Consider the following 15,173-nt stretch of genomic DNA (forward strand, 5'->3'; position numbering starts at 1 on the left):
GTCCCGAGGGTGAGGAGGGGGCACAAAGGGAGCTGGGGGTGACCCCAAAGTCCCCCCACCCCATTATCCACAGTCCAAAGGGGTGCAGAGGTGACCAAGGGGGACACGGGGGTGTCCCCAAAGCCCCCCCACCCCATTATCCACAGTCCAAAGGGGTGCAGAGGTGACCAAGGGGGACACGGGGGTGTCCCCAAAGCCCCCCCACCCCTCACCCACTATCCGAGGTGACCAAAGGGGACACGGGGGTGTCCCCAAAGCCTCCCACCCTCTATCTGAGGTGACCAAAGGGGACACGGGGGTGTCCCCAGCACCCCCCACCCCTCACCCACTGTCCGAGGCGGGCCGGGGGCTGTCGGGGGCGGCTCGGGAGGGGGCCCGGGTGGGGGTGCAGGGGGCGGTGGCGGAGCAGAGGCGGGGGGGCCACGCCCCGAGCAGCTCCCGCTGCTGCTGGCCCAGGGCTTGGCTGACGAGCCCCGGCAGGGCCAGCAGGCTCAGCCCCAGCGCTTCCAGTTTGCTCTCCAGCGCTCCCAGCCGCTTCTCCAGGTCCTCGTGGCGCTCCTGCAGCTCCGACACCATGTCGTACATCACGTTCTGGGTCTGGGGGAGGTGAGGGGGGACGGTCAGATTTAGGGGGGGGGGTGTCAGGGATGGATCTGAGCCCACAAAAATGGGGTGGCCACAAAGCGTCCCCAGCTGGGCTCACCTTGGCCAGGTCCACCAAGGTGTTGGCCTGGTCGTTGAGCTTGCGCTGCTCCATCTTCACACTCCTCAGCCTGTGGGGACGGCCACAGGGTTGGGGACCCCCCCCCGAGCGTTGTCACCCCGCCACGAACCCCCCTGGGCTCGCCCATGCAGCCCCTCACCCCAAACGTGCAACCCCTCCAAGCAAGCGCAGCCCCTCCACCCCAAAACAGCTCCTGGGGGTGTGGGGAGGGGGCACACCGAGTTGTGGGGGGGCACACCGAGTTGTGGGGGGGCACACCGAGTTGTGGGGTGTCCCCTCGAATTGTGGGGGGTCACACTGAGTTATGGGGGGTCACACCGAGTTGTGGGGTGTCCCCTCGAGTTGTGGGGTGTCCCCTCGAGTTGTGGGGGGTCACACCGAGTTGTGGGGTGTCCCCTCGAGTTGTGGGGTGTCCCCTCGAGTTGTGGGGGGTCACACCGAGTTGTGGGGTGTCCCCCTGAGTTATGGGGTGTTCCCTCGAGTTGTGGGGTGTCCCCCTGAGTTGTGGGGGGTCACACCGAGTTGTGGGGTGTCCCCCTGAGTTGTGGGGTGTCCCCCACCCCCAAAATTTGGCAGCCAGAGCCCATGCAAAGCTGGGGGGAGGAGGGCAGGGAGGGGGGCACTTACTTCTGAGCTCTGCAGGTTTGGGGCGGAACAGAGACAAAACAAAGGTTTAATTCCGAGGGGACAGCGGAGCAGCGCCACCACCCCCACCCCAAAAGGAGCCCCCCTGTCCCCGCCAGCCCCGGCCTGGTCACACCCCACAGCCCCCCCCAAAGGCGGAGGCAGCAGGGGGGGGGGGTCACGGCCCCGCGGTTCTGCTCCCCCCAGGATGAGGGATGCGGTCACAGTGAGGTGAAAGGTCGTTAATTGGGGACAGGCAATTAACCCCGGTGGGATTGGGGTGGGAGAGGGTCCCACAGGGCCAGGGGATGGCAGAGGTGGGGGAGAAGGACAGGGAGAGGGGAGGGGGATGGGGATGGAATAGGGGAGGGGGCAGGGGGTGGAGGACAAGGACAAGGACAAGGACAAGGACAAGGACAAGGACAAGGACAAGGACAGGAGGGGGGATGGGGAATGGGAATGGGACAGGAGGACTGGGATGGGACAGGGGATGGGGCCAGTGGGGATGGGGCCAGTGGGGATGGAAAAAAAGGACAGGGCACAAGAATGGGACAGGGGACAAGGAATGGGGAGTGGGACAGTGGGAATGATGGACAGGGGACAAGGAATGGGGACAAGGAATGGGAACAGGGATAGGGGACAAAAATGGGATAGAGGACAAAGGACAAGGAATGAGGACAAGGAATGAGGACAAGAATGGGATAGAGGGTGAGGACGGGACAGGGAATGGGGACAAGGAATGGGGACACGGATAGGGGACAAGAATGGGATAGAGGACGAGGACAGGGGACAAGGAATGGGGACGGGGAATGGGGACAGGGAATGGGGACAGGGAATGGGGACAAGAATGGGATAGAGGACAAAGGACAGGGGACAGGGAATGGGGACAGGGACAGGGGACAGGGAATGGGGACAAGGAATGGGGACAAGGAATGGGATAGAGGACAAAGGACAGGGGACAGGGAATGGGGACAGGGACAGGGGACAGGGAATGGGGACAAGGAATGGGGACAAGGAATGGGATAGAGGACAAAGGACAGGGGACAAGGAATGGGGACAAGGAATGGGGACAGGGGACAAGAATGGGATAGAGGACAAAGGAAAAGGACAGGGGACAAGGAATGGGGACAAGGAATGGGGACAAGGAATGGGGGACAAGAATGGGATAGAGGACAAGTACAGGGGAGCAGGACAGTGGGAGAGAGGGCCAAGGGCCAAGGACAGGGGCCAAGGAATGGGGCCAAGAAGGGGACAGCGAACAAGGCCAGAAGAACACGACAGCAGCAGAGACGGCCGGCACGGCGACACCGACAGCCAACAAGTGACCGGGCCACCACACCGGGACCAGCTGGCTCCCACCCGGGGGGAGGGACGAGGACGGGGACTCCACCCCGAGCATTCCCGCCGGGAACAACAACCTCGCAGCGGGGTTCCTGGTAGGAAGCAGGAAAAGCTTTGGCACTTACTGATGGATGGCTTGGAGGAACTTACGCTGGTGTTTCCGAACTTTGGCATGGTCGATCTTCTTCACCAGCTTGGTGTGTTTGTAGATGAGCCACGTTTCCCTGAGTACGTTGGCAGCAGCATTTTTCACCTGGAAAAGGCACCAAATCCTGGGAATTAGCCACGGATGGAGACAAGAATGGCATTTCTGGGGGGGGTTTTGGGGTTTTTTTTCACCCGCTTGGTGAGCTGCGTGTCCATCATGAAGTTATGGACGTGTTTCTCCGCTTTGGTCAACTCCAGCTTCCTGGCCACCACGGCCACCACCAAGGCGGTGCAGCCGGCGCCCTGTGGGGGCGGGGGACGGCGGTGGGGGTCAGGGTGAGGGGGGGGACACGCCGGGGTGGCCGTGCCTGACCCCCAGCCCCGTCCCCGTGCTCACCATGATGCCGGTGAGCAGGCACACGCCCTTGCCGCAGTAGGTGTGGGGCACCATGTCCCCGTAGCCGATGGACAGGAAGGTGATGGAGATCAGCCACATGGCCCCCAAAAAGTTGCTGGTGACCTCCTGCTTGTCGTGGTACCTGCTCAGGGGGTGGTCACCGTTGTTGTCACCGAATCCCCTTCATCCCCTCCCTCCCCACCCCCCACTCCGGGTGCTGCTGTGGTTTTTGGGGGGTGCTGTCCCCGAGCTGGAGTTGGGGAGACCGTGGGGACGGGAATGGGGTTGGGGACGATGAGGGGACAATGAGGGGAGGGCAGCGGGGGGCACCGTGAGATTGCGGCGGCACAAATGCCAGCGGTGCCACCGCCCTCCCCCCCCTTCCCCGAGGGGCAGCCGGGGAGGGGACGGGACCGGCCGGGGGACGCGGAGCAGCGGCCAAGCCGGGCAAGGGGACAGGGACATGCGGGGAGATGGGGAAATGGGGTGGGGAAAGGGGAAATGGGGTCCAAAAGGGGGGGGAAATGGGGTTAAAAAAGGGACAATGGGGTTAAAAAAGGGAAAATGGGGTGGGGAGTAGGGAAATGGGGTCAAAAAGGGGGGGAAATGGGGTTAAAAAAGGGAAAATGGGGTGGGAAAGGGAAAATTGGGAGACGGGGAAATGGGGTGGGAAAGGGGAAATGGGGTGGGGAGCAGGGAAATGGGGTCAAAAAGGGGAAAAAAGGGTCAAAAAAGGGAAAATGGGGTGGGAAAGGGAAAATTGGGAGACGGGGAAATGGGATGGGAAGCAGGAAAATGGGGTCCAAAAGGGGAAAACGGGGTCAAAAAAGGGAAATGGGATGAGGAACGGGAAAATGGGGTGGGGAAAGGGAAGGGGACACAGGAGCAAGCCGGGCTGGCAGTGGCGGGTCTCAGGAATTTAGGATTGCTGCATCCCAACCCCGTCTGGGCTTGGAACCTCACCCGGCACCGAGGGACACGGCGGGGACGTGTTGGGGACACCCCGGGGAGGGGGGGGAGGGGGAGGTGACAGCCACGGGGACATTTCCCAGGCCCTGCCGAGCTCCCCATTCCCAAGGAACACCCGGGATTCCCTCCAGGACCCCAAAACGTGCGGGGCCGAGGATGGAGGGAAACGCGACGGGACAAAACCAAAACCCAGGAACAACAACAACAACACCCAAAAAACCCCTTTGGAGACTCCCAAAAAAGCGAGCAGGACCCAGCAGCTCCTCGTGAGGTTTCCCCTTCCAGAACCCTTCCGAAAATCCCCCAAAAGCACCACGGAAGTCCCCAAACTCCAGCTGGGGGGGGGGAAGGAGGGGGAACAGGAGCAGCTGCTGAGGTTCCAAGTGGAAAAGGACTCCGGCCCCTTTCCGTGTCCCCATCCCCCACCCCCGGCTGCAGCTAATCCTAAATTCTGGGAATTCCGGGAAGCAGAAGCCTGGGGCGGTCCCTGCGGTCACTCACAGTTTGTCCCTGCAAGCAGCAGAGCGGGCAGGGAGGGAAAACAAGAGCGGTTAATGCGCGACCCCCGGGGGCTTGGGGGGATGGGGAGGGGGCTGGGGGGGTCGGGGTGAGGGGGGCACCGGGGCCAGCAGGGGAGGGGGCACGGCGGGGACATCGCCGGTAGCCCGCGGGCAGCGGCGGAGGAGCGCGGGGACGGCCCGCGGGGGGAACGGCACGGCCTCGGTGGGACCCCTCTGAGGGACCCCCCCCCAATTTCGGTCCACGCTGAGGGAACCCCAATTTTGGTCCCCTTGGCACCCCCAGCTCTTCGGTTCTCCCTGTGGGACCCCCAACTTTTGGTCCTCTCTGTGGGACCCCCAATTTTGGTCCCCTTGGCACCCCCAGCTCTTCGGTTCTCCCTGTGGAACCCCCAAATTTTGGTCCCCTGGGCACCCCCAGCTCTTCGGTTCCCTCGATGGGACCCCTGAATTTTGGTTCCCTTGGCACCTTCAGCTCCTCGGTCTCATCTGTGGGACCCCCAACTTTTGGTCCTCTCTGTGGGACCCCCAATGTTGGTCCCCTGGACACCCCCAGCTCTTCAGTTCTCTCAGTGGGACTCCCCCAATTTCAGTCCCCGCTGAGGGACCCCCAATTTTAGTCCCCTTGGCACCCCCAGCTCTTCGGTTCTTTCTGTGGGACCCCCAATTTTGGTCCCCTGGACACCCCCAGCTCTTCGGTTCTCTCTGTGGGATCCCCAAATTTTGTTCCCCTTGGCACTTTCAGCTCCTCGGTCTCCTCTGCAGGACCCCCAATTTTGGTCCCCTTGACCTCTCCAGCTTTTCGGTTCCCTCTGTGACCCCCCCCCCCCCACCAGGTCCTCAGACCCCCCTTGCGGGACCCCAAATTTTTAGTCCCCTCGGAGGGACCCCCAAATTTTGGTTCCCTTGGCACCCCCAGCTCTTCGGACCCCTCAGTGAGACCCCCACATTTTGGTCCCCTTGACGCCTCCAGCTCTTTGGTCTCCTCTGTGACACCCCCAGGTTCTCAGATCTTCCTTGTGGGACCCCAAATTTTTGGTCCCCTTGGTACCTCCAGCTCCTCAGAGCCCTCAGTGAGACCCCCAAATTTTGATCCCCTGGACACCTCCAGCTCTTCGGTCCCCTCAGTGAGACCCCCACTGCCTCAGACCCCTCTGTGGGACCCCCAAATTTTGGTCCCCTGGGCACCCCCAGCTCCTCGGTCCCCTCAGTGAGACCCTCACTGCCTCAGACCCCTCTGTGGGACCCCCAAATTTCGGTCCCCTGGACACCTCCAGCTCCTCAGTCCCCTCTGTGGGACCCCCAAATTTTGGTCCCCTGGACACCTCCAGCTCCTCAGTCCCCTCTGTGGGACCCCCAAATTTTGGTCCCCTGGACACCTCCAGCTCCTCAGTCCCCTCTGTGGGACCCCCAAATTTTGGTCACCTGGACACCTCCAGCTCCTCAGACCCCTCAGTGAGACCCCCAAATTTTGGTTCTCTTGACACCCCCAGCTCCTCAGTCCCCTCTGTGAGACCCCTACTACCTCAGACCCCTCTGCGGGACCCAATTTTGGGACACCCCCAGCTCCTCGGTCCCCTCTGGGACACCCCCAGCCCCACAGACGAGAAGCTGCCCCGTCCCGGGGGGACACGGAGGCGCTCAGGAAAGCTCCTCCCCCACCCCCCACGAGGGGGATTTGGTTTGACAAACCCCAAAAACCCCACCAGAGGGATCCGTCCGGACTGTGGGGGTCTCTCCCCACCCCTCAACATCCCCCCGGGGTGCACCCGGTGCCTCCTCAGCCACCCCCCAACCCCTCGCCGCCCCCCCCCCGGCCCCGGCCCCGCACCTCTCGCAGACGCGGACGGTCCAGGCGGCGATGATCCAGGAGGAGATGCTGAACACCAGCAGCACGGTGCCGGGGCAGATGGTCATGAGGGTCTTCATGACGAAGCGGGTGTTGAAGTTGATCTTGTTGAGGGCGCCGATGCTGCGGGACGAGGCGTCGGTGAAGAGTTTGCTGTGCAGGAGCATCACGCGGCCGATCAGGTAGAGCCGCAGGAACATGGGGATGGACAGGATGATGTCCACGTCGGCGTCGGCCACCGAGGCGGCGTAGGTGAAGGCCAGGCGCGCCGTCCAGGTGAACAGGTACTGCCCGGGGATGGGGTGGATGGCGCACACGATCAGCTCCAGCGCGATGAAGAAGATGCGCTCGTAGGTCATGGCGATGCGCCAGTCGTCCGCGCCGTTGTCCACCATGAACAGCTGTGACACGGGGACAAGGCCGGGCTGCTGACACCTCCGGCGAGGTCACACGACGCTGGTGACACCCTCTGCCGGGCCGGCTCTCACCTGGATCTCCCTGGCGTGGTACATGACGATGAGCCCCAGCAGGATGAGGGTGGAGAGGCTGATAAGGCATTTCAGTGCAAACGAATACGACGACTCCTGCCGAGGGCAGGGGGCCACTGTGAGCCTGGCCGGACCTCCCTGAGCTCCCACCCCCCACCCCTCTCCGGCCACCCCACCCCCCTCCACAACCTTGGTGTAGACCCCCCAGGACAGCTCCGTCTCGGTGACCATGACCACGATGCCGAACATGCCGAAGATCAGGGCGTAATCGCTGAGGCGCTTGCGCTTCTCGAAGAGCGCTCGCCGGTGGCCCAGCTTGTAGCCGATGTTCTGGTTCCTCCGCGGCTCCCCCGCCCGCTCCTCGGCCGCATCCTGCCCCGGTGGGGCCGCGGCGGGGCCGGGATCCGCTGCCCCGGGCTGCTCCGGCCGGGACACCACCACCTCGAGGCGCGGGGACGGGCAGGGGCTGCGCAGCGGCTGCGTCTCCCCTTCCAGCGGCTGCGGGGTGCGGGCGGAGGAGCTCAGGGGGCCCCGGGGCCGTGTCACCCCCCCATTGTAGCGGCAGCCGCTCATGGCTCTGGCGGGGACGGCGCCGGGCGATCCCGCATGGCTCAGCGGCGCGGGGGCGACCTGCGGGACAGGGGGACAGATCGGGGGCGAGTGCGTGGTGGCGGCTGGGGGACACGGGGAGCCCAGCGTGCCGCGGTGGCCGCGACGGCCGTGGGGACACGTCCTGGCATGGGGGACACGTCCTGGCATGGGGGACACGTCCTGCCCGCGGGGGACACGCTGGGACCACAGCTCCGCGTCCCGCCCACGGTGGGGGAGGACGAGCGGCGCTCGTGGGGGACGCGGCCGTGTCCTGCCCGTGGCGGGGACTCCCCGCGACCACAGGTACGCGTCCCGCCCGCGGGGACGTGCCCGTGTCCGTGCCCTGCCCGCGGGGACGTGCCCGTGTCCTGCCCACCCAACCGCGCCGTGTCCCCGCCGCCCTCCCCGCTGCGTTCACGGCCACCCCCCCTCGCTGCTGTCCCCTGTCCCCTCCCCGCGGCCGCGGGACGGCTCCGGTCCCGAGCCGCAGCTGCGCGTCCCCGCCGCCCCCGAGCGCGCCGTGCCCGGGGCTGCCGTGCCCGGGGCTGCCGGGGGGACTCCGGGGCCGCTCCCCCCGGCCGGGACGCGGCCCTGCCGTGCCCGGTACCTGCCGTGCCCGGGGCCCGGGGGCCGGGCCGGGTCCCGCCGCCGCCGCCGCCGCAGCCCGAGCCGGTCCCGGGGGCGCGCGGCGGCGGCACCGGAGCGCCGGGGGGCGGGGCTGGGGGCGTGGTCTCCCCGTACCCCGCGCTCTGATTGGTCCGAGCAGCCCCCGCCCCCGCTGACGGACACCGCGCCACGCCTTTGGCCACGCCCCCCCAGCTCCCTCCCTCCCCCCCCCCCCCACCCCCCCAAGCCATCCCGGAGCCCCCCCGGACCCCGCCCCCCCCCCCCCAAAAGGCCTCTTCCCCATCACAGCCCCTCAGCACCCCCCGGAAGCCCCTTCCCATCCTTCGGCCTCGCTGCACCCCAAAATTCATCCCCCACCAAAACACCCCCAAGCCCTCGGTGCACCCCCCGCCGTCCCCCCGTACCTGCTGGGGCTCCCCGGGGCCGGCCGGGGGGGTCCTGGGGGCGTTAGGGGCTGCGGGGCCGGGGCTGGGCGCGGGGGCGGTCCGGGGGTCCGGGGGCCATGGGCTTCCCTCCACGCCTGGCCGGGGGGACACGCGGCGTTAGGGGGTCCTCGAACCCTCCCCTCCTCCACCGGTGACGGGGCAGGGACCCCCCAGAGCTGCCACAGCCAGCGAGGGTCCTGCCCTGGCACGGCCACCCAGGGGGGGTCACCCTGTCCCTGGCACCGGTGACCTCTGGGCAGGAGGGGGTGTCACATCCGTGACCCCACAGACGAGGGGGTGTCACATCCGTGACCCCACAGACGAGGGGGTGTCACTTCAGTGACCCCATAGCACGAGGGGTCTGTCACATCCACGACCCCATAGCACGAGGGGGTGTCACAGCGATGTCCCCTCTGAGTGAGGGGCTGCAGCACAAAAACGGTCCCGTTGCACGAGGGGCTGCACCGCAAGAAAAACCCCATCAGTCGCCTGAAAAACCCCATTGCACGAGCGGCCCTATTGCACCAACAACCCCCTGCTCATGAGGGGCCTCATGGCACCAATGATCCCCTTGGATGAGGGGTCCTATTGCACCAACGACCCCCTTGAGTGAGGGGTCCTATTGCACCAATGATCCCCTTGCACGAGCGGCTGCATCACAAACAAAACCCCACTGCACGAGGGGTCCTATTGCACCAAAAACTCCATTGCACGAGGGGCTGCACCACACGAAAAACCCCATTGCAAGAGGGGCCTCATTGCACCAACGACCCCCTTGAACAAGGGGTCCTATTGCACCAAAAACCCCATTGCAGGAGGGGCTGCACCACATGGGAAAACCCCATCACACGAGGGGTCCTATTGCACCAAAAACTCCGTTGCACGAGGGGCTGCACCACACGAAAAACCCCATTGCACCAACGACCCCACTGCACGAGGGGCACACTAAAACCCCATTGCTCGAGGGGCTGCGTCACACTAAAAACCCCATTGCACGAGGGGCCCCATTGCACCAACAACCCCCTTGAACGAGGGGTCCTATTGCACCAAAAACCCCATTGCTTGAGGGGCTGCACCACACCAAAAACCCCATCACACGAGGGGTCCTAATGCACCAAAAACCCCATTGCACGAGGGGCTGCGTCACACTAAAAACCCCGTCACACTCGGGGCCCCATTGCACCAACGACCCCCTTGAACGAGGGGTCCTATTGCACTGACAACCCCATTGCACGAGGGGCTCTACTGCACCAACCCCAGAGGGGCTTTCCAGAGGGGCTGCACCACATGGAAAAACCCCATTGCTCAAGGGGCTGCATCACACTTAAACCCCATCACACGAGGGGTCCTAATGCACCAAAAACCCCATTGCTCGAGGGGCTGCACCACACCAAAAACCCCACTGCACAAGGGGTCCTATTGCACCAAAAAGCCCATTGCTCGAGGGGCTGCGTCACACTAAAAACCCCGTTGCACGAGGGTCCCCATTGCACCAAAACCCCCTTGCACGAGGGGCTCTACTGCACCAACCCCATTCCAGAGGGGCTGCACCACATGGGAAAACCCCATTGCTGGAGGGGCTGCATCACACTAAAAACCCCATTGAGTGAGGGGCTGCATCCCACTAAAACCCCATTGCTCGAGGGGCTGCGTCACACTAAAACCCCATTGCACGAGGGGTCCTATTGCACCAACAACCCCATTGCTCGAGGGGCTGCGTCACACTAAAACCCCATCCCACTCGGGGCCCCATTGCACCAACAACCCCCTTGCACGAGGCCCTTTGTCCCTTTTGCGTCCCTTTTGCACCAGGGGCTCAATCGCACCAAAACCCCCATGGCTCGAGGGGCTGCACCACACGGAAAACCCCACAGCACGAGGAGCCCCATGGCACCCACAACCCCATCACCCAAGGAGCTGCACCACGAGCAAACCCCATTGCACAACACCCTCCAAACCCCCCCCCCAGACCCCACAACCCCATCCCCGGGCTCCCGCAGCTTCTCCCTCCCTCCCTCCCTCCCTCCATCCCTGCAGCAGCTCCCGGGATTTGGGGCCTCCGAAACACCGGGATGGGTTCGGACACCGGTGCGGAGCCGCCGGCAGCACCCCGCGATGCCCTGGGGGGGCTGCGGCCCCTCGGGACCCCGTTCCCACCCCGCAGAGCCGGGGCTGAGCCGGTCCCGGTTTCCCCCCGGGAGCTCCGGAGCGTGGCCGGGCTCCAGCCCCCAGCTGCTCCCGGTGTGCAGCCGGGGCCTGGCTCCCCTCCAGGGCCGGATCATTTTCTCTCCATTCTGCCAAATTTATCGCAGGAAAATGGGCTCCGATTTCTTTTTAATATTCGGCTGGGGAGGAAAAAAAAACAAAAAACCCGCAGCGGGCAGGGACTGAGGGGGAAATTTTCATTCCCCTGTGGCTCTGCCAGGGCCCCACAGCCCGGAAAAGTTTTGGTCGCCTCAAATGGGGCTGGGTGAGGCCACCCTGGAGCCCTCCCTGGCTGGGGATAGTAAATATTTCATGAAGCACCGCTCCGGGGTGGTTTCATTCCTCCGCAAAAGGGCCTGATCCAATCCTTCCCCCCCTCCCGCCGGAGCATCCACAGGGACGGATCCGCTTCCCCGCATCCCGGGAAGGCCTCCGGGACCCCCTGTCCCCTGTCCCCTGTCGCCAAGGGGACGCCCTGGCCGGGGGCTGCATGCCCAGGGTAGGATGCGCGGGTGTCCCCATCGTCCCCAAGGTGGGGATGGGGACATCGCAGCTCCCCCAAACCACGGGCACCGCGTGTCCTTGAGCCACGGGCACGCGTGGCGCTGCTCCGGGATGTGACACGGCAGCAGGACACCCACGGGTGGCGGGGCACGGGGGGAGGGTGGCTCTGCCAGCCCGCACTGGGGACAAGGACGTGGGGAGCTCAGGGTGCCACCCGGCTGGCGCAGCACCGGCCCTAAGGGTGACCCCAACCACGGCAGCACCGCCCACCCTTGCCCGGAGCTGAGCCCCCACGGCCGGGCCGCAGCAGCCCGCAGTGCCCGGGGGTGGCAGCGGGGTGACAGTGGGGTGACAACAGGGTGGCAGCGGGGTGACAATGGGGCTCCCCCCGTGGCCCGGAGCAGCGGCGCTGCCTCGGAGCAACTGCAGAGGAGGGAGGGTGCGGCTAAAAATAGCGGCGGGCGGCCGAAAGGCTCCCCGCGGGTGATTTATTTATCGCCCGCTCCTAATTCCTGCCCGGGAATCACGGCAGGGTGGGGCAGGAATTTGGGGGAGGTGCCCGCGGGGACAGCGGCCAGGGGAGCGGGGAACCCCCCCTCTCCCCTCGCCGGTTGTGGGGTTGGGGACGGGGCGCTGAGGGTGCTCAGGGCTTGTGGCACCGCGCGGTGACCCCGCCCGGGGTCACGGGGGCTCCTCGCCAGCCGCCACCGCGGCCCGGGGCTCGCCGGGGGCACCAAGTGCGTCAGACCCCTGGTAGCCCCCCCTTCTCGTCCCCAAAAATCCGCCGCGGTGGCCCCGGTTCCTCCCGCCGCCGCCAAGCCCTGGCCATATGTCCCAGGCTGGGGAGCAGCTGGCGGGGCCAGCAGGAGCCCCCGGCCCCCGCAATCGCCGCTGCCCACCCGCCGGCACGGGGCGGGCCGGGGGTGGCACCGCCGCTGCCCCCCCAGGGCAGGGCAGGGGGGCTCAGCGGGGTTTGGGGGGGCCCAGGAGCGGCTGAGAGCCCCGGAGGCGGCGGGACGAGGCCACCCGGCTCCCCCGAGAGGCTCAGCCCAGCCCCGCCACGGGGGGATCCCCGGTGGTGCCAACACCCGCGACCCCTCCCCGTGTCACCCCCCTGGCACAGCGGCGTGGGGGGGGTGGGGGGGCAGAGGGGCAGCGCCCGGCGCTGGCGGGGATTTCCCCCAGGCAGGATCGGGCCCGGTGCCACCCGCGGGGTGTCCGTGTGTCCCCCACGGCGCGGGGGGACCCACAGGGGCTGGCACACCCGCGGGGACACGCGGGGACACGCGGGGACACCCGAAGCTCCCCGGCCCCGCCGCGACGCCGGGGAATCCCCGGCTGCTGCCGGGGTCTCCCCGAGAAAATCCCTCCCCAGAGCCCCACCGGGACACCCAGGGACCGCCGCTGGATCCGGGGACACCGCGACACCCCCGATGTCCCCAGGGGCGGCAGAGACAGCCGTGATTCCCCCTCCCATCCCCCGCGACACCCCCAACCCAAGGGGGGACCCCATCCCCATCCCTCCGCCTCAGGAGGGGACGCGCAGCCGGGGACACCCTACCTGCGTGGGGACAAGCGGGTGCGAGGGGCTGCGCTGGGGGGTCGCGGGGGGTGCAGCGAGGGGGGTTCGGGGGGCTCCCCACGTCCCCCCTTCGCCGCCACCGCGCCGGCGTCCCCAGACAAAGCCGCCGCGCCGGGTTCTCCCTGCGCCTCCCCCACGCGCTCGGCTCAGCCGAAAGGACAAAGCCGCTCCGCCTGGCTGCCCCCGCCGGGCCACCGCGGACCCCCCGCCCGTGGCCACCCGGGGGGGACACGGCGGTCGCCGCTGTCCCTGGCACCGCCACAAAGCCCCTCAGCCACGGGGGGGGGGGGGGGGGTCCCCCAAAGCTCGCACCGCCCTTGTAGAGCCCCGTGTCCCCACTGCAGGGCGGGGGTCCCCAGCGCTGAGGAGGGGTCCCCGCGGTGCCCACCCAGCGCGGGGTCCCCAGGGGTGCGCCAAGGTCACCGGGAAGGTCGTGAGGGGCGGCAAGGCCCCCACGTCCCCACGGTCCCCGCCTCGACGGCTTCGCCCCGCGCGTCGAGGCCACGAGGGCCACACGGAGCCGGAACCCGCCCAGAGCCCGCGGTGCCCACCCCGGCCTCGGCACCGGCCCCGGGGCCCGCCAGCACCGGTGTCCCAGCCGAGGCTGTTTGTGGCACGGGGTCCCCCTGGTTTTGGTGGGCGCTGAGCCGGGTGTCACCCCCGCTGTGCCATCGCTGTCACCCCCGCTGTGGCACCGGGGCCACCCCAGCAGCTGGTGGCCAAAACCGGGGAGCCCCGAGCACCCACCAACCCCTCAACCGCACTCACGCCTTTGGGTGACAGCCGCCACATCGTCCCCAAGGACGGGAACCCCCAAATGCCCGGGCTCCACCAGCCCCGAGCAGCCGAACCCCGCAGACAGGACATCCCCGCTGTCCCCACGCCGCAAACCCCGCAGGGAGGGCGTCCCTGCGGTCCCCACACCCTCACGGAGGGAGTCCCCGCCGTCCCCACACCCTCAGGGAGGGAGTCCCCGCCGTCCCCACATCCGCCACCCCCCAGGCACGCCATCCCCGCCGTCCCCACCGCCGCAGGGAGGGATTCCCCGCCGTCCCCACACCGGGCAACGCCAAGCGCGGGGTCCCCCCCCGCCACCGCTGCCACCCCCGGGGTGTCCCCCCCTGCCGCTGCCACCCCCTCGCCCGCTCACTTGCCACGGCCCCGTGCTACGGGGAGCGTCGGGAGGCGCCGGGGGGCCCGGGGGGCGGCGGGGACATGTGCCGGGGGCCGCGGGGGCGGCGGGCGCTGCTGGCTCTCGGCGCGGCGGCGGAGCGACACTGGCGACAGCAGCGTGCGGGAGCCGCGGCACGGGGAGGGGGGGGCCGGGGGCTTCCCCGCCCCACGCCCCCGCGTTCCCCCCCCCCGGCAGGGCAGTGACCTTGAGACCGCGGCGCTGGCGGTGGGTGGCAGCCGAGGATATTTTTAGCCGGGCACAGTCACTCCCAGCGCGTCCTCATTGTCACCGCCGGGGGCTCCTCCCGCGCCCCCCGTGCCCCAACGCAGCCCACCCCCCCCCCCCCCCGCCGCCGCCGCACCGGGGCCCTGAGCAGGCCCCGAGCACCTCGGACCCTCAGAACCCCGGGGAACCCCCGGGGAAGCCCCCCCATGGTGCCCCCTCCCCTTCGCCAACCCCCTCGGGCACCCCCCCCCTCACACTGCGCCGGGGGCTCCCCGCGAGCGGGGGGATCCTCCCGAGCCGGGGGATTCCCAGGAATGCGGGGATTCCCGGGAGCCACGGGGTTCCCCAGCACCAGCAGCCCCCCCCTGGAGCTGAGGGGGGGTTCCCCACCCTCACGGACCCCCCCAAATTCACCCACCTGCCGCCAGCCCCCGGCCTCCGCTGCCCTCGGGCGCTGCCGCCGCTGACCATGGCCCGGCGGCGGCGACACGTGCGGCGCCGAGCCCGGGATCCCGGCAGGTTCCGGTGGCACAACCGGGGGCCGGGGGCGAGCCTGGACAGCGGCCCCGCGGTGCCGCCGAGCCCCTCACGGCCGCCCCGTGCCTCGGTTTCCCCAGCGCGCAGGCGGCGGCCGCGGGGGCTGCGGGCGGCGATGCGGCGCCGTTGCGATGCCGCTCCACACGCGCAGCCGCGCGCGCCCGCCCCGCCGCCTTCCCGGGGCTTCCCGGGGCCTCCCGGTGCTCCCCAGAGCCTTCCGGGGCCTCCCGGTGATTCCCGGGGCTT

The 15,173-nt window shown here is 67.8% G+C and overlaps 2 protein-coding genes across 2 annotated transcripts; one reads left to right on the forward strand and one right to left on the reverse strand.

The window, feature by feature from the left end:
- Positions 1-225: 225 nt before the first annotated feature.
- KCNN1 (potassium calcium-activated channel subfamily N member 1) lies at positions 226-15,035 on the reverse strand. Its single transcript, XM_068997329.1, has 10 exons — positions 14,809-15,035; positions 8,680-8,795; positions 7,247-7,687; positions 7,058-7,153; positions 6,552-6,970; positions 3,234-3,375; positions 3,029-3,139; positions 2,815-2,942; positions 704-773; positions 226-597 (listed from the first exon to the last, which is right to left on the reverse strand). The coding sequence occupies exons 3-10, from the start codon at positions 7,628-7,630 to the stop codon at positions 322-324; spliced, it is 1,626 nt and encodes a 541-aa protein (XP_068853430.1). The 5' UTR covers positions 7,631-7,687; positions 8,680-8,795; positions 14,809-15,035; the 3' UTR covers positions 226-321.
- LOC138099536 (uncharacterized) lies at positions 13,809-14,417 on the forward strand. Its single transcript, XM_068996816.1, has one exon. The coding sequence runs from the start codon at positions 13,809-13,811 to the stop codon at positions 14,415-14,417; it is 609 nt and encodes a 202-aa protein (XP_068852917.1).
- Positions 15,036-15,173: the final 138 nt, after the last annotated feature.

This window comes from Aphelocoma coerulescens, chromosome 28 (genome assembly GCF_041296385.1).
Source record: "Aphelocoma coerulescens isolate FSJ_1873_10779 chromosome 28, UR_Acoe_1.0, whole genome shotgun sequence".
Taxonomy (NCBI): domain Eukaryota; kingdom Metazoa; phylum Chordata; class Aves; order Passeriformes; family Corvidae; genus Aphelocoma; species Aphelocoma coerulescens.